Here is an 18437-nt window from a genome sequence, read left to right as displayed (position 1 = left end):
TGAAATATTTAAGAATCTTGAATATTAAATATCAGTATTTATTTTATTTCTTAGATCATTCTGGTAATCATTAATCTGTATTTAATTATCAGCCCAACTGAGTACAGATTTAAAACAAGTACAGTGCATTAAAGTATTATATGACTACGTACCCAAAGGATTCACAACGTTTCTGGTAAGCTTCTACATTATGCTGCAAAGGAGCAGGATCACTTTGTCCCAACCGGTTAATGTCAAGAATAGCAGTCAAATTATCCAGTTTGTAGAATCCAGCAAAGGCCATTGCTTCCCAAACTGAGCCTTCAGATATCTCCCCATCTCCAAGTATACAATACACTCGATAGCTATATATAAAAGAAAAGGCAGAGCAACAGTATTTAGCCTCCTAAATTACTGAGAGATGTGCAGTGGAGCAGCTCAGCCACCAGGCCAGAAGGCTGGGAGTCTCAAACCCTTCTCCTGCAAGCCCTCTGGGTCATGACACCCCAGCCCTGCCTCCTGCTTTGGGATAAGAGTTGGGTAAGAATCATCCAGGGGGTGACTCACCTGATGTCCCTCCTCAACCCTGGTATGTGAGTTACTTCTATAATGCATGGTAGTTTAGAGTTATGTAGCTAATACACTTGTCCTTCCTTAGAAGACAGAACTGCTGGTTCCCAAATACCAGTTTACCAAAAAAGGAAAAATACAAAAGGTAAATGCAGTGCTCTGGCTAAACCACAAAATGGTGCTGGTCTGCTACAAATAAAAGAAAACTTGCCCTGGCTGTATGTGAACTTGCAATAAACATTTAATTACTTGAAAAATAATCTGGGTCTCTGGTCTTACCAAGCAAGAGCATTATGGAACTAACTCAGCTTACAATTAGTTTTAATTCTGCAACATAAATCTGTAGTTTATACCAGTTCTGCAAATTCCAGGAAATGGTTTTTACTGCTTAATCCATAGAGACAAGCTGTGTAACCTTTATTCCACTTTCCCTGTCCCCTTTTGGCAGGGCTACTAAATCTGGCCTGCAACCACTAGATGGCAGCAAAGAGATGCAGAAAAATCTAATTCTTCCCTGCAATCTGGTGGCCATCTGGAGTTTGACCACCAGGACCTAGTACTGTAGCTCTCCTTTGGGGGAGTGCTGCTCTTGTGACAAAGCCAGCCCTGACCAGTTGTTTTTTAATATCAAATTTATTACTTTTCTTACAAATGGCTTATATGATTTTTTAAAAATCAATTCAAACTATTCAAACATTCCTATATATAGTTTGTCTTATTTAGGTAAACAAGTATATGATTGGGTCAGTCATAAGAAGATTCTTGCATACAGGGAAGGTGCCTGTATCTTAGAAGCAGAGACAGGAAATGCCATTTATCAGATGGTGTTCTCATACGGACTCCCGCAGGCACACAGAGCACTGTATTAGCCATCACAGTAGTGGGAGTCACGACAGCATATAAGTGCTGACTAGGAATGATGAGACCCAGTAGTCAACTCTCAGCTTCAGACGCACACTGGGTGACTTTGGGCCAGTCACTCTCAGCCCAATCTACCTCACAGGGTCGTTGTTGTAGGGGAAAATGGGAGGAGTGATTATTATGTATGCTTTATGAATTCCTGTATGAAAGGCAGGATATAAATCAAACAAAGCAGGGAAGCAAGCAATACACGGCACCTATATAGCAAAGGCTGAGTTATGCTAAGGATCCCTAATGAGGAATGACTCCAAAATTTTACCTATGAGAACATACATTTTAATTCAGTTCTGACAATAACAGAAACAAGTTGTGATCAAATATAATTCAGCTCTGCCCAGGGATTATTGAGAACTAAATTCAAGCCCTCCTAGAGTAGCTAACATTAATATTTTTCTTTCTTTTCTTTCTCCCCTTGAAGTGTTGCAATTAAGAGTCCTGACCATTTGTGAAGAAATCAATTAAGAGCATCAAGAACAATCAGAAATATGAATTGTTGCCTACTTACAGCCCCTATCTTATAATAACACCAATGAATATTTTAAGAGAGGTTATGACACATTAATGTCAATTAGAGAAGAAAGTTTTAGGAAATAAGCTGTTCTAACAATGATTGTAAAGCTCGCTGCCTGTTAAAGCACCATCACTGTGACTCAGCAAAACTATTGAGAAACTGCAGCTCTTCCACAGAATAAGCACAGCTTACTTCCTCATTTCAGTATGGCAAATTGTATCTGTATTTCCCCATATCAGCAGAGAAATGACACCTTTAATTTCATCCCTCCAGAACAAATACAATACTAATTGCTTGAAGTTGGTTTTAACAAATAACACGTGCTGTGAGCATTCTTTCCATTCAAAGAATGGTTTAATCTTTCCCTTCCTGGTCTCAGCTATGGGAAGAAGCACCACCCTTCTTGGTTATCAGATAAAAATTCCTCTCTCCTGGGGCAGGGGAAGGGGGCGCAGTTCCTGCCTCTAAAAAGCAAAAGAAAAAGAAAAGAAGGAAGATCCCAGCTTGGGTAAGAAACAGGAAGGAAAAAAGGGAGATCCCAGCTTGGGTAAGAGACAGGGAGGACAATGTGGCACCCTACCCCCCTGGAGAGAAGCCAGGGCAGGGAGTCCAGGAGCCAGAGGAGGGAAGAGCAGGCAGAGGGTACAGCTAGTGAGAGGACATCCACATAACCTCTCGGTAGACACAAGAGGGACCACTTCGGTGTTAGAAACAATGTCAGGGATGAAAGTTGGGAGAAGCTAGAGGGAGTGATGGGGGCTGGAGAGTGGGGGAAGGATCATAGTGGTGACAGGCACAGGAAATATGATTAGAAGCGGGGTGGGCATTACAATTGAAGAGTTATAGGAAATTTGTTTTCAACCCTCTCTTCTGGCCTCCCAGACTCAACCCAGGCTCTGGATATAGAATCCCTGAAGGCTTTAGCTTGAGGTTGATTGTGCTGAATGCCAAGCCCCTGCTCTTCCAGAATTTAGGGGTGGAGGAGAGAGCCGACTTCCCAACGTATTACCAAGACTTGGGTGGGCAAAATGGAGGGCTTCCTTTATTTCAGATCTCCCCAGCCAGGTTTCAGGTGGTACAGTAGCCTTGATACCAAGGCTACAGACAAGGGATGGTGAAAATATTACATGAGAACCTGATGTTGTCCAGGTGTATCATTCCTCAGGTGGCCATATATGAGATTCTATTTCTGAAGTGTACTGGCCCACATTGCGCAGCAAGCTCCCTTCCCAAGCTGCTTGACCTAATTGCCAGGCTGATGTTGGATTCACCTACGCTCTGTGTACTCAGGGGTGGGGTCTGAGGCTGCTATTACCTGGGCTTGTCCCAAGTGATCATGGCTCTAATCCACACTGGGGACCATGAACTACATGTAGTGTTCAACTTGCAGTAACCAGTATGTTTATTTTATTTATTCATTTATTAAATTGATTTATATGGCTGCCTATCTCTATCCTTGGGAGGGAGATGGGCGGTGATAAAGCTTGATAAATAAATAAATAACTCAGGTACATGATTCTGGGTAGCTCACAACATTAACATAAATAAAAAATATATACAAATACAAAATAAAACAACAAATAAACACACAACAGCCAGAGAATCATACAAAAGCCTTCAACATAACCAGGAGACAGGCTCTATCAAGGAACCAAGTTTTCAAGGCCTTGCAAAAGGGCAGCAGATTTGGAGCCAACCTAATCTTTAGAGGGCTGATATTCTAGAGTGGGTGCCATGGCAGAAAAGGCTCTCCTACAGGGCCCCGCTAGCCGACACTCCTTGTCTGACGGTACCTGCAGCATGCCCCTCCTTGCCAGATCAGACAGGATGAGTAGACACAACTGGGAAGGGACAGCCCTCTAAGTAACCCAGCTCCAAGCAATGTAGGGCTTTAAAGGTAACTACAAGCACCTTGAACTGCACTTGGAAGCAACCTGTTGTTGTTGATGGTTGATTAGATTTAAATCAATCTTTTGCTATGGCCAGATCACCAATCACCTTTAGGATCACAGATACCACCAAATTCCAAAAGGGGGGACAGACCTTTTAAGATGGTCTGTCCCAAGAATTTTATAGAATTAACTGGCTTCCAGTGGAGATGGGGAAATCTTCCAGGGTAATGGTTAGCATTGCTCCCAAGTGGTCTGTAATGGTGTGCTGATCCAGAATGCTTCAGCAAGTGAAGTGCCTGAGGAATGCTGGCAAAAGACAAAGAGCAAAGATGACTAGACATGAGTATGAGCTCAAGTTTGAGCCTACATTGTGGTGATAAGAACAACGAAGCATCAATGCCTGTCCATACCAAATGAATCAGCAAAACGTGGTCTTATTTGATGTGACCAAAGCCCAGTATCTTAGAATTACTGTTGTTAGAGAAACTGTATTCCATCTATTGTTCTGGATGGGGTTGCACTTCCCCTGAATAAGCAGGTGCACAATCTGGGGTTTCTGCACAGCTCCTGCTAAGACAGAAGGTGGAGGCTGTGATCAGGAAAACCTTCAGCCACCTCAGCTGGTTTACCAGTTGCAACTGTTCCTGGACCAGGAAGGAGTGACAACAGTGACTCATGTTCTTGTCATCTGTCGGTTAGACTCCTGCAATTTGTTTTGCAAGTATCTGTCCTTAAAGGTGACCTGGAAACTAGAGCTAGCACAAAATGTTGTTGCCTGCCTACCTGCTGACTGGTGTTAACAAGTTTAGTAGAGTAACACCTATACTTTGTATATATTATTAGTTGCCAATAGGCTTCCAAGTCCAATTGTTACTTACAAAACCTATCTGTTGAAACTATCTTCTCCAGAAACAATCTGGCCAGCCAGTACATGGCAGTGAGGAGGTAGCACTGCAGGAGCCCTAGAGGATCATCTTCCTAGTAGCAGTCCCCTTACTTTGGAGCAGCTTGCCTCCCCAAGTTCAGGATGGCCTCCACCCTATTAAAATTTAGGAAGTCTGTAAGATCTTTGCTTTTCTGCTGGATCTTTGGTGTGGAATACTCCACCTAGGCGGCTAGCAATGGTAGGACTTCTTTTATCATTGCAAGCTGCCTAGAGCCTTGAGAATAGGAGACATACAACTGACTACAATATATTATTATACTATTACAAATTATAATATAAATATATTATTATAATATATTAATTATTCTGTTGCCTACCACAAACAAGTACTGTGTAGGATTGCCTTGAACTCCAACAACATGTACAAAATGTTGTATGGCTGCAGTATTTGTTTAATTCATTGGTTATATTAATATATTATTCACGTACAATAAAGCAGTTATCAGCCCTACTTCAAGGGGAAAAGGGCATCCTTCTCAAAAGCTTTGAAGTTAATAGCCTGTTATACTTCGGGTTGGGAAGAAATACTCCCTCCAGGTTCGTCTTTCCATATAGCAAAGGGTTTTGTTTACTTGGCATGAATCATCTGGAGACAGTGTTCAAATGACGCATATATTATATTCTCTCCATCTTTATTACAAAATGGTAGAGATGACCAGGCCTGTGTGTAGTGACTGAGCTTCACTTTCACAAAGAGCTTTGTGCTGTAGAGGTAACAGGATTTCCTTGACCAAAGTGGTTACAAGATTCAACTTGACAAGACAATTCATTATCCTCAAACCAGTTGGGTCAGTCCTTTGGGAAAAGGCGGATTTTAGACCAGCCAAAATATTTTCAGACTGAACAGCTTTGGTCAGCACATGCCAAAGCTGCCTAGTCTGGAAGACCAGGGGAGGAAGCACCAGGTGGTGGCTTTGGTGCGCCCTGCAGAAACTCCCACAGCAATGCTGAAGCATCCCAACCTGAAAGCACTTTGGCCAATGCTGTAGGAAAGGGTTACTCTACAGCTGTGTTTCTCAACCTTGGCAACTTGTAAGATGTGTGGGCTTTAGCTCCCAGAATTCCCCAGGTTAGGATGGTCCACACATCTTAAAGTTGCCAAGGTTGAAAGACCGTGCTCTAGAGCCTCTGTATGATTATCTTATTTCACTGTTAGAAGTGAAATACTGCTTCATAAAGAACTTAAAGGGAATTCTTTGCTCAAAACTTTGACAAAGCAAGTACCCTCTGATGATTGGCTTAGTCCTACATATTGTGTCAACTACCAGTATGTATAGCAAAGGTTAGAGAGCTAATGTGAAGTTAGCATTTCTTAAGGGAGATGTTGCTATTGCAAGTATTGGCTGGAAGAAAACTGACTTTTTTTTCTGGTAGAACTTCCATACTAAACTGGTTGAAATTCAAAAGTCCTGTCCCTCTTGTGGGAAAGGCATCACCAATTTTAATCTACCACACAGCTGTTAAAGATTCAGGAGGCATATAGAGTAAAAAAGCTGGCTACCTCAGTGATCTTCTCATAGCATTAGCATTTCATGAATTAAAGCAAATTACAAGTGATCGTTTGGATGCATGCATATTTTTTCCAATTATTTTTAGAAGGTTGCATTGCTTCTGCCAAGATTTGTCAATCTGCCCAAACATCAGTATACGAATTATATACAGGTCTGTGTGGGTATAACATGAGTACACTAAAATGGCAGCAGAAATTAAAAATATTTGCAACCTAAGCGCAATTAAGTTACAATCTTACCAAATGCTAGCTACTTTCAGCATTGTATGGAAATAGCAAACAAACAATAAGCAGAAAAACATTTTCTAAGAATATCATTGGTCAGACTACATTAAAACTAGCCAATCACTGTTCAAAAAATGCTCTCAGGCTAGTTAAACGTACAGCTTAAAATTACATCTACTCAACACTGTAAAATATATTAACTTTCCAGTGCAGACATGCCTTTAGATATCCATTTTCTTTTAAAACATGTGAAGAGTTTCATGCCAATAATGATTTATTGCCAAACATTTGTTCCTTTGAGCAATCAAAAGATTGCACAATACCTCTATTATTTCTCCACACCCACTTTTGTTCTACATTGTGATATTTCCATAACAACTTTTGAACAAAAGCCCCATCGTGCAAACTAAAGATTACAAATTGCTTTTGCCTAAACCAAGTCATTTTACAATTAATACTAACATTCTTACAGAAATACAGTATATCTGGACAGAGACAGAGAAAAAACGATCATTGCAATCTGAGGACGGTATGCTAGCTGTAATCAAATTAAGAGCAAAGCCACCCCGGTATTCATAGAGCTAATTGGTTAAGAACTGATATATATTAATCATAGTTTCCAAATTAAAACAACACGTAACCAAGAGTTAAAAGAAGACTTTGAAGTTTGTTCATTCATGCAACTGAAAAGGAGCTGCATGCAGAGCTAAAAGTCTCATTCACATTTGTACTATTTAGGATGTTACCATTATCTGCAATCTTAGAAATAAATCTAAAAGTGGAAGTGGACTGTGAAAGGAAACATCATTAGTGATCATCAGGCAGTTACACTCTGCTCATTTTTATGTGATTTCATGCAATTTAGGTGAGTTAAAACTCAAATTACCTGGCTTTGTCGAAGTATTTCCCAGTATAAGCCATACCACACGCAGCACCCAATCCTTGGCCAAGTGATCCAGTAGCCACATCAGTGAAAGCTTGTTTCTAAAAAACAAGGAGGTTACAATACAACAAACAGGATCCCCAATTTGCAAATACTAAAACTTCGATTCTTTGCCATGAATACCTGATGAATATTTATAGTTCTATTTTCTGCCAATATAATATATTAACAGAATATATTTATTAACAAATATAATTAAAAATGGGCCAGTTGCACTGGTCATATTACTATATTCTCATGAATTAAGAATGTATCCAGAGTAAGAATTAGAGGGAGGGAACATTTTAGTTTCATTTGGTGTTCCTGAGAGAACACAGTAATGATTTTGTTAAGCAACCTGTTCTCTTTTACATCAGTCCAGAGACAAAGTGAGTGGCATTCGGGGGGGAGGGGGGGACCAGAGGAGTTAGTTGATGAACAGTGCATTGTAGTGTTGCAACATAAGCTCTGCCTCTCTTCTGTATGTATTGCGACTTTGCATGCATATCCAAAAGAGGCAGAACTTGTATTGCAATTTCACAATGCTGCTTTGCAGATGATGCTGGACAAAGCAGAACAGAGCATCTACATCTCCTTGTGTTTATTCTTCTACATGGAAACGGGAATACAGGTAGTCCTCAACCTATGACTATTCATTCAGCAACCATTTGAAGTTATGACAGTCCTTGGAGTTCCGACTGTCCCAGCTTCCTTGTGGTCACGTGATCACGATCTGGGCAGTTGGCAACTGGATTGCACTTACAACTGGTTGCAGCACCCTGCGATCACATGATCACCATTTGCAACCTTCCCTGCTGGCTTCCTCAGAAAGTCAATGGGGAGCCAGCAGGGAAGGTCACAAATTTCTGGGATAAGTCTCCCCCACCCTTGCACCCTCCCCCAGCCCCTCTGTGCTTGCTCCACGCCAGCCATTCATGCACCCTTGCCGCACTTCTTGCACACCACCTCGCACCCTTGTGACCCTCCCTGAGTCTTGCTGCGCCTCCCCTGCACCCCTGAGCACCCTTCACTCCCTCCTCCACCTTGCAGCAGCCACTTACCTGCCTGCTGGCCTGGGACTTGCAACTTCCTGCCAGCTTCCCCACTGACTTTGGTTCTGGGAAGCTGGCAGGAAGTTGCCTTGCCTAACAACCAAGGGATTCAGTTAATGATGGCAACCGGAACTGCAGGGATTGCCGCTGCTAGGCAATGTGGTCGTGCTTTACGACCACATTGCTTAGCAATGGAAATTCCTGTCCCAATTGCTGTCCTAAGTTGAGGACTACCTGTATCCCAAAGATCAAACTAGATTTTTGGATCCTGGGTAAGCAATGGCAGTATATGGAGTGAATAAAAACATCAGGAATCATGTAGTAGGACTACCATACCTGGGCTGCAAAACCACGCAGTGGCAGCAAAGTAATACAGAAACCCTAACTCAGCCCAAACCCTAAATAAGAGAGTTTGACCATGGCTAAATTTGTCACTGTGGCAATTAACATCATTTGCCTATTGACATTAATTGATGTAAATATTGTCATTTGTGTCAAGATGTCGTCAAGTAAATTATGTAAATTGCCACAACATACTTTATTTAACATACATTGGTAAATAACAAGCACCTCCTCTCCATAATTAGTTCATTAAAACAAGGTTTTGCAGTAGTCTTTTTTCTTTGAATTAATTCACTGAAAATTCCTTAATTTCACTTTAATTTTTATTGGCTAAAATCACTACACATGGAGCATAGAAGCTTTTGTGAAAGTCACTGAAACATCAGTTTATCAGGAGACTCTGTGCTTTCTAAAACACTTACAGGCACAGGATGACCTTCCAAAATGGAATCAATTTTTCTCAGTTTCAGCAACTCCGATTCCTGAACGAAGCCTGCCTCAGCCCAGACAGCATACAAGATTGGTGCTGCGTGACCCTGCAAGAAGAAAGCGAAGCTCTAGGATTTACAGAACATCTTAGAAAGAACACCATACCATGAAACAGCTGTTATCACATTGATGGTTCGAATAATCTGCAAAACAATATACAAAAACACAGATGGCACAATTCCTGTCCAGGAGGCTAGTTTAGAAAAAGACTGAAAAATTGAGAAAGGGAAAGTAAACTAATAACAGAAGGAAAGGGCAGTGGCTTGATAGAAGATGAGCCCAGTAGTTCTAGAAATGACAATGAAATATGTCTCAGAAACAGGAACAGAAAAACAATACAAATGTGAGAATGGAAAGCCCACCTAGAGTTAATGAGCAATAAAGGAAATTAACAGGGGAGGCAGCATCTATAACTGCAAAAATGGTTGACAAAAAAAGCTGAGGAGAAGATAATGGCCATAACAACCCTGCATTTTATTTATACACAGAATCCCATATAACTCTTAATATAAAATCCACGAAACTTTCTGATTTGCTTATTTATTTCTCTCCAACAAGAATAAGACTATTCCTCATCTTTTCAGCAATAGTGAATTGCCAAAGAAATGTAAAGGTCACTCAGTTTGCCTCATCTGTCTGAACTGGATTAAGGGATGGCTAATTTTTCTGGGAGAGCCAATTTGGTTTAGTGGTTAAGGCAGCAGGCTAGAAACGGGGGACCGTGAGTTCAAGTCCCACCTTGGGCACAAACCCAGCTGGGTGACCTTGGGCCAGTCACTTTCTCTCGGCCCTGGGACAGAGGCAGTGGCAAACCACTTCTGAAAAATTTTGCCAAGAAAACTGCAGGGACTTGTCCAGGCAGTCTTCGAGAATTGGACTCGATTGAACGGATTGAAAAAAAATTTTTTTAATGGATTTGAATCAATTCCAAACAGTTCAATAAAGATTTGGTGCCAAAAATCCAGAAGTCAGTACAGAAATGCTTTCATGTTGTTTATACCATTATATAAAAATTCTGCAGAGGAATTTATTCTCCTCCACTAATGTTAAGAAATTGAATATTCAATCAAAACTACCCTCTAGAAAACTGGGAAAATACTGCATAAAGAGTTCTAGCTCTTACCTTGGAAAGAACAAATCGGTCATTGCTGGGATGTCTGGGGTCTTGTGGTTTATATCTCATAGTGTGAAAAAACAGTACAGACATAATTTCGGCAGCACTGCAACATGATGTGGGATGGCTGGAAGTCAAAGTACATGAAATATTACAATAGCAGCTTCTTGTCAAGTAACAATCCATAAGTGAAATGCCAGCATGCCCATTTTCTAGTCTTCTACTAAAAATGTGTCATATGAAGTATGTATTAATACTATCTTAAGTGAATGCAGATTCTTGTCTTATTTTATCTAAAATGGATATTTAAATATTATCTTTATTAACAGAAACACCCTTCTCTTTTTTTAGTACTATCAGAATCAGCAATTGCTGTGTTAATGAAGTCTACCTAATAAATAGTTGAATCTGTTTTCTGTAATCTTTTAAGTAGGAGAAATCCTCTTCTCTTATAAAGAACACAACAATCCCTAATAATATAGAGGTAGTCCTCGAATTATGACCATTTGTTTAGCAACCGTTTGAGGTTATGACGGCACTGAAAAATGTGACTTACAACTGGTCCTTGCACTTATGACCATCACAGCAACCCCACGGTCACTTGATCAAAATTTGGGTGCTTGGCAACTGGCATGTATTTACAACAGCATCCTGGGGCCACGTGATTGCCATTTGCGACCTTCCCAGCTGGCTTCCGACAAGCAAAATCAATGGGGAACCATGTGATTCATTTAACGACTGTGTGATTTGCTTAACAACTGTCACAAAAAATGTAAAATCGGATGCAGTCACTGTTGCCTCACTTAACGATCACACCACTTAACAATGAATTTTTCCAGTCCCTGTTATGATCGTAAGTCAAGGAATACTTGTATACATATTTTATAGTGATAGATGCACGCAGACATTTTCATTTAAAAACTGTTTAATTTTCCAGTTGCTTTCCAGGAAAAGCATGGTGAAAGAGGCTTGCAAAAGGTACACCCAGTACCTTTTGCAGTACCCGTATATTCTCTTACTTTCTAAACACTATCTCCATTTTAAATATTATCACCATTCATATATTTATTTCCTTACATTTATAGTATTCTTTCAGTTGCACCCCACAAATGTCTCCAGTTGTTGCAAGCACTGGCCAACAGTGATGCCTCTCCTCATCATCTCTCACCTGGATTACTGCAATTCAGTGTACACTGGGCGATTTGGACAGCTGACACAAAAATGCAGTGGCCCACATGCTGACTGGAAAGAACCAGAACAGTACAGCAACACATATTTTGCAGAAGCTGTGTTAGTTGCCAGTTGGCTTCTATGTCCAATTCAAGTACTAGTTATTTTCTATGAAGCCTTTTACGGCTTGGGTCCTCATTGCCTTCAGAATTGTCTGCTCCAGTAAAATCTACCTCTCTAGTACCTTCTGGCTGGAAAGGCATGCTGTGGATTGCAGATTTATTTGTCTGAATATAAAATAAATACTTCAATACATTTTTGTAATGATTCAGTGTAACTGCAGATCAACTAGTGGATTTAAATATTACTCCGTACTGCCTTAGTAAAATACCCTATTTATAGTATAAAGTCAATTACATCCCATAGCATAATTTCATTTCTTTTACTTGTTAGCATTTTAACACTACAAAAATCAAAAGTATGTTATACAAGTCAAGTGACATCACTATAACTCTGTAAAATATCTTTGTGATCATGATATCAATTACATATTATATCCTAAAACTAATCCCTTTATAAGTATCACACATGCTAATAATTTTTGAAACACATGCAAACACTTTTGAAAAATGAAACAAAGGTTAGTGCCCATCCCTTGGTAAGTACTTGCACAATAGGAAGTTGATTTAAGACAGGAGTCATCACATATTAGTATGTATGTTTATACATGGCAGTTAATCAATAATCCTAACATGCTTGCTTAATGCCCATTTCTTAAATCTTATAAATTTTATACTTAACCATCTCTCTAAAGAACTGCTGCTCTGGGGAAAAGGTTTTAACAAACCTAGTGGTGAACAAGTAGAAGGAAAGAAACACAGATTAAAACAGTTTACAAAAAAATCAGGCAATAGATGCTACTCAGGGCCAGTATCGACTCTTAAAAATTAATATATTTATTCTGGCACAGGCTTTTGTGGAGTAGAGCTCACTTTTGAAGATGCACTGCTATAAGCAACTAATATAGCTCTGGGCATTTATTCTTAGATAAACAGATTTTTTTATTTGACTATGGTAGAAGACTTCTATAATATTGTTAACATTTTAAATGACAGCATTATAAAGCTGAATTAATAATAAAAAGAAATACTGAAAACGAGTTAATGAACTCGTTGGGAAATAAATGTTTATGTTTATAGTTCTGATTACTAGGAATGCAAGTCCCATTAAATATAGTGGGCTGAACTACCAGTTTAGAATTTGATTGCAAGAAAAGTGATGTTACAGGAAAAAAAGCTGTACAATTTCTATTATCTTGTACAAGGTTTTCCAGATGAACTGAGGTATTTAAAACCCATGTCTTAGAATAGATAGATTTTATTTCAGGCTCTACCCATCACTGGAATCCAGTTTATAAACCAACATATGCTCTAAGCTTTGAAACTTAATAAATCACAAGTTCTTATGAAAACTATGATTTATATATGTTCAGTTTCCATATGTAAACATAAACTTTAAAAATGTAACCTACTTCTAAAGATAGGGCTTTTAAAAATTATCTTAAAGGAAATTCTCCTTTAAAATACTCCTTCGACCAGTTGTTCTTTTTCTCTCTGAAAAAACAACAGTGACTCAATGATAAAATTCTATTAGTCCTAAGACACCCAAACTGTTTGCATTAACACAAAAGCACTTTCAACCCACCCAAAATAAACAGAGTTGCATGCTAAAACTCCTGTTCAGCACACACAGTCGACTAAGCAAAAATCCACCAGAGGCAGGGGAAATTATGCTAAGACAAAAATGGCCAAAGGAAATGAAAAATAACTTGAAAGTGTACAGTAAGTAGCCACAACTTTATAAGATCTTGCATTTACAAGTATGAATCACAAACTTGACTAAAACTGCACACCTATGACAAGCAACAAGTGTGCATCATTCCAGACACTGAAAATGGAAGCAATAATTGAGACTGCCTATGATGCCACACCAATAAGGGCTTGACAAAAACACTGATGCTCTATAAAAGCCTTATCCATGGCTTTTTTCCAGTTACAGAAGATGCTCCTAGCCACACTGAATTTCCTTAAACTCCCATATCTATCTAGCTGGGGAATTCTTAACTCTTCTCCGAAAGCGTTCTCCCTTCAGTCCAGCTCTATCATAAAAAAAAACTACAAGTCTGTCACAGTACTCATTAACAACTGTGGAAATCTGGCTTTAGAAAATAAAATGGATACTGTTTTGATACATATTGCAACAACACATTGACAATATGAAGTACAACTTCCTTCAAAGGAACACAATAGTTCTGCTTCATAGAGTGGTGGTTTAATTTTAGTAATTTCCTATTTCTTCATTTTTCCACTGTAACTCACCTTATTTCTCACAAGTTAAGTCATACCTTCTACAGAAGAATTGTGTCAATAGTTCAATGCTATATTTTATACAGTATGTATATTTGTGATGGTAAGAGTGAAGAGGTAACAAGCTATCCCTTTGCAGCTATTTCCTTGTTGAAAGCAAATTGATTAGAACAGTGTTTCTCAACCTCGGCCACTTGAAGATGTAACCTGAGCTGGCTGGGGAATTCTGGGAGTTGAAGCCCACACATCTTCAAGTGGCCAAGGGTGAGAAACACTGAACTAGAAGCTAAATTGCTTATTTAATCTTATTTGTAAAATATATGTCCCACTTTTTCATATGAAAAATAATCACAAAACACAATACAAAAATCCTAAAGCAGAATAAGATTTTCATTTTGGAATATTAATACTTGAATAAAACATACTAAACAAATACATTTCAGTGTAGAATAACATTTCCCTCTAATATTAAGAACTTCACCCAATTTATTTACTTTAGAAAAAGGTGAAAGAGGTAAGAAATATAGATAAATGTTTCAATCTTATATTTAAGCCTTATTTTTATATATTAAAAAACAAATATTCACTGAATGCAGTCAAAATTAGGCTTATTCCAGAATCTGCAGGCAGCAGAGCTGAAAATAACCTCTCTCACAACAGAAGCCTGAATAAACTGATCATTTGGGACAGCAGGCATTTTGGTTATATCCCACTTCATTTGTAATTCTCCAGGAATTTTTCACTGAGAGACACAAAATTAGCAATAATGTAGCCTAAAACATTTTTTTTTTCCTATCAACTTGGTGTTCTTATGTTTTCTTTCTATTATGGATGCGCAGAACATTCTGTGCACAAAGCTTTCTGTATATGGAACATGTAGCTTTAAATAGACCATGCCCAAACTGAAAGGTGGATTTTGGATATTCGGTCCACAGACTGAAATGGCCAAGGGGGAGATCCGAACCCTGGCCTCTGCAATTTTTTTTTCTTTTTTAAGCTGTCAACCTAGATCAGTCAACCTAAAAAGTAACTGGCAAGGATTTGTTTGGCTGAAAATCTGTTCTGAGTAAGATGATAATGAGTATTTCTCCAGAACCTTTCCATTGTTACTTAATGCATAGGGTGTGGAGTACATGAATGTTTTAAGCCCTTCATTAAGCAAATTGCCTCCCTCCCATTTTAATAGTTAGGAAGGGGGCTGTTGCAAAAGTTCATTGTCACTGCTCCTCAGATAAGCTTTCTCTTCACAATGTGGTCTGGGAGAAAATGGATTTTTCCCTTTTTTCAAAGAGCCACCAGGAGGAAAGGGGAACTGGAGGGAAAATCCCACTGGATTTAAAAGTTACAAGAGAAAGGGGAACATGTCAGTAGCCCAGCAAAAGTTGCTGCTGCCATCAGTTTTGTATTAGAGAATTGCATTGGCTCATCATCTTCCTCTTCCTCCCCCACAAAAGCAGTCTCACCCTGAAGAGAAAACCAGGAAGAGCTCTTCTTTAATGCCACAAGGGAGCAGGACAGGAGGACCTTGCCAGTGGAGAGGAGTGGCTGCGGTGTGCATCTCCCTTTCAGGCGCCAAATGGAAGACAAATGTACTGCAGGGGTTTGCATCTTACTATTTATTATTTTGCTTTCTGGTGCTCTACGATATGTTTAAAAAATGCTAAATGGGAAGGAGAAAGAAATGGATTTGTGCAGGAAAAGTTGTATGCCTGTAGACTTATGCAGGAAAGTGGACTTACGTGGAAAAGCTGTGTAAGTATGTGCTTATACCTGTTTGGCAGGCACTGATATAGGAGGCAACATCTGCCAGATCCCAGAAAACCTAAGCAATTATCTCACCCTGCCCACCCTCCCACACACACACAAAAAAGGTCAAGCTGTCAGTGGATGATCTTAAAGGACAAAAAACAACTAGTTCTTTCCACCACAGTGTGAAGGGGAGCTGGATTCCAGTATCAGATCAAGCCTGACTTACCCCAACACCTGATTCTTCAGGATGGCCCTGCCAGGGGAACCCCAACAACCTTTCTTCAAGTGGTGTTTAGCAAGGCACTCCAATGTTCATCTTCTTGACCCCTAGAGCGGAGACTGGTTTGCAAGGCCATTTCTACACTTGAGCCATTCTTCACACTGAACCTCTTATGCCCAGAGAGAGCCACAGTTACCCAGGTTCTGCCCCTTAGTTTTCTTTTACAACTTGCTCACAAGCAGGAGGATGTGGAGCTGTTACAAAAAAGCTATCTCGGTCCTGGGGAAGTAGAAAGCATGAGAAATCAATTCAAAACAACTCTGCCTTGATTGGGTTAGATATAAGCTGAAGTATAGAAGGGCTTTGACATCCTTTCAAGATTGATGTCTGTCCTTCAAGGTAGACCAGAAGTCTACTAGGAGTCACTTGGAGTTTAAGAAAATACTTAAGGCACAGTAACAGAATCCTCAAAGCCTGTCAAACTATTTGTTTCAACTTATACCTAACCCAATCAAGGTAAAGTTGTTTTGAGCTTCTTTCTCACATTTTCTACTTTCCCAGGACTGAGATATCCTTTTTGTAACAGTTCCACATTCTCCCAACATTCCATTACACAAGCAAACAGAAACAAAATAATTAATAAATTAGATGTTTTATCTGCAACTTAGCTTTATAAGTAATTTTCTCATCTGCTTTTATGCCCAAATAAACCATCTACTGAAGCAAGTGACAGCTGAAACTGACAGTTGAAGGTTCTCAAGCAACATTTGTTCCTTGCAGGCATTATGAAATATAAGCAACACCTAAAGTCTGTTTCAACACTGTTTCAAAATACAATTTTACCCCACAAGCAGCCTTTTGTGCAATCCAAAATCTTCTAAATTATCATCTTATTTTTGTCCACTTTTGTTTAAGGTAGAAGTAGTGACAGATGTAAAACTAGAGATCACCAGTCCATTCTGAAATACTGTAACTTGGCCATGTTGCAAGGTGGATGATTTCTCTGAGACATGCCCCACTAAACAAAATGACAGTATTGCCAGATTACAATCCAGAGATACTCAGTTTAAGGGCAGCCACAGTCAAACTGACTAGGTAGGTTTTCTGCATTAATATTTAACAATTTCCTGGGCAGCAATCAAGTTCCATTGTGGCAGAGGAATTCAAAAGGGCATTTTAAGGATGGCAACGTTTCCTTCATACATCTACACTCAGCAATCTAGATACAAGGGGGAGGGGAGGGTTTTGCAGAAGTGTGAGACAAATGTGCATAATGGCACTACAGCATTTGATCAGAGACAAAACCTTAGTGCTACTATTTTCAGATGTTGAATGTGTTTGATCTGCTAGGGAAGGGAACGGTGGAAAGAAACGAAGGAAAACAGCCGCAATCCTCTGAACAGCTATTTGAACGAGGACGATGGCACGGAATATTTCGCTAGGCAATGGTGCAGATTGGTGCTCCCGTGAGGACCTGGGGGATGATCAAAATGTAAAGCAGGCTTTCTTCACCAAGACCTTTTCTGCCGCCCTCCTCCACGAGTAATTTGAACGATGCTCCCAATTCTCACGCTCTTCTGCAAGGGCTGGGCAAGCCTCCTCTCCACAGCACGTGCGGAGGGAGGGAGGAACAAAGGAGCTCACCCGAGCGTTTGCAAAGGGTTTACCCCCGTGCCAGACCCCCCGCACCTGCGATGCCAGGCCTCCCCGAGGAGACGGCGTGTGCCCTGCACCTCTCCTGCGCCTTGTCGTCGGCCGCTCCCTCCCAGCCCCCTTTGCTCACCCGGAGCCGGCCGCCGTGGTGGCCTTGATGGAGTTGATGCGAAGGCGATTAGCCGTGTCCTTCAGGGCCTGCAGCGTCTGCTGATCGGGCTTGTGATAATCCTCCATGAAGAAACAGGAACGCGGCCGACAGCGAGCTCGGGTTACAGGCAGGAGCTGGAGAGGCAGCGGCAAGCTCTGCGACTGGCGGAGGGAAGGCGGAGCCGCTCAGCCAAGTCCTGCTAGCCAGCAGGAGGGGCCAAAGAGCGCGGCTGGCTCTGGGATGGGCGGGGCCTGCCTGGCGGGAAAGCGGGCCGTGGGGAGCGGCCCCGCTTCCGGAGAGCGGTGGGCGCCGGGCCTCGTCGGCTTGTTCACGAGGGGCCGAGGGCTGCAGTGCCGACGGTGCGAGCGCAGAGGGACTCCCCGCCCGGGCGCCCTGGAGTTGTTTCCCCAGCCTCGCTTGGACTCGCGCGCCTGGGCTGGAGGGGCTCCTGCCAGAGAGACCGCCCGCTTCTTTTCTGGCTGGCGTGCTTTCCCTTGCTTCCAAGCGCCTCTTGGTTTTCCTCCTGGTGGGCTTTGTGTGTGTGTGTGTGTGTGTGTGGAGGGGTAATTTTTAAACTCTCGGGAACACAGACACGCTCCGTTTCTTATTTTGTGAATTAGTGAGCAGCAACGCCTTGCTCCTCTCGGTTCCTGCG

General features: G+C 40.8%; 1 protein-coding gene across 1 annotated transcript in view; it reads right to left on the bottom strand.

Moving 5' to 3' along the window:
- Positions 1-17968, bottom strand: part of TKT (transketolase) — a 34748-nt gene extending 16780 nt beyond the window's left edge. Inside the window, exons 1-5 of the mRNA XM_063291783.1 lie at positions 17762-17968; positions 10483-10600; positions 9293-9406; positions 7441-7538; positions 153-344 (exon numbers count right to left, since the gene is read on the bottom strand). Coding sequence (XP_063147853.1) covers positions 153-344; positions 7441-7538; positions 9293-9406; positions 10483-10600; positions 17762-17868 — 629 coding nt within the window. The 5' untranslated portion in view covers positions 17869-17968. The remainder of the gene's footprint in view (positions 1-152; positions 345-7440; positions 7539-9292; positions 9407-10482; positions 10601-17761) is intronic.
- Between the last annotated feature and the right edge of the window lie 469 nt (positions 17969-18437).

Source organism: Candoia aspera, chromosome 2 (genome assembly GCF_035149785.1).
Source record: "Candoia aspera isolate rCanAsp1 chromosome 2, rCanAsp1.hap2, whole genome shotgun sequence".
NCBI classification, from domain to species: domain Eukaryota; kingdom Metazoa; phylum Chordata; class Lepidosauria; order Squamata; family Boidae; genus Candoia; species Candoia aspera.
Note: the sequence above shows the minus strand (reverse complement) of the source record. Positions and strands in the feature narration are given on the sequence as shown.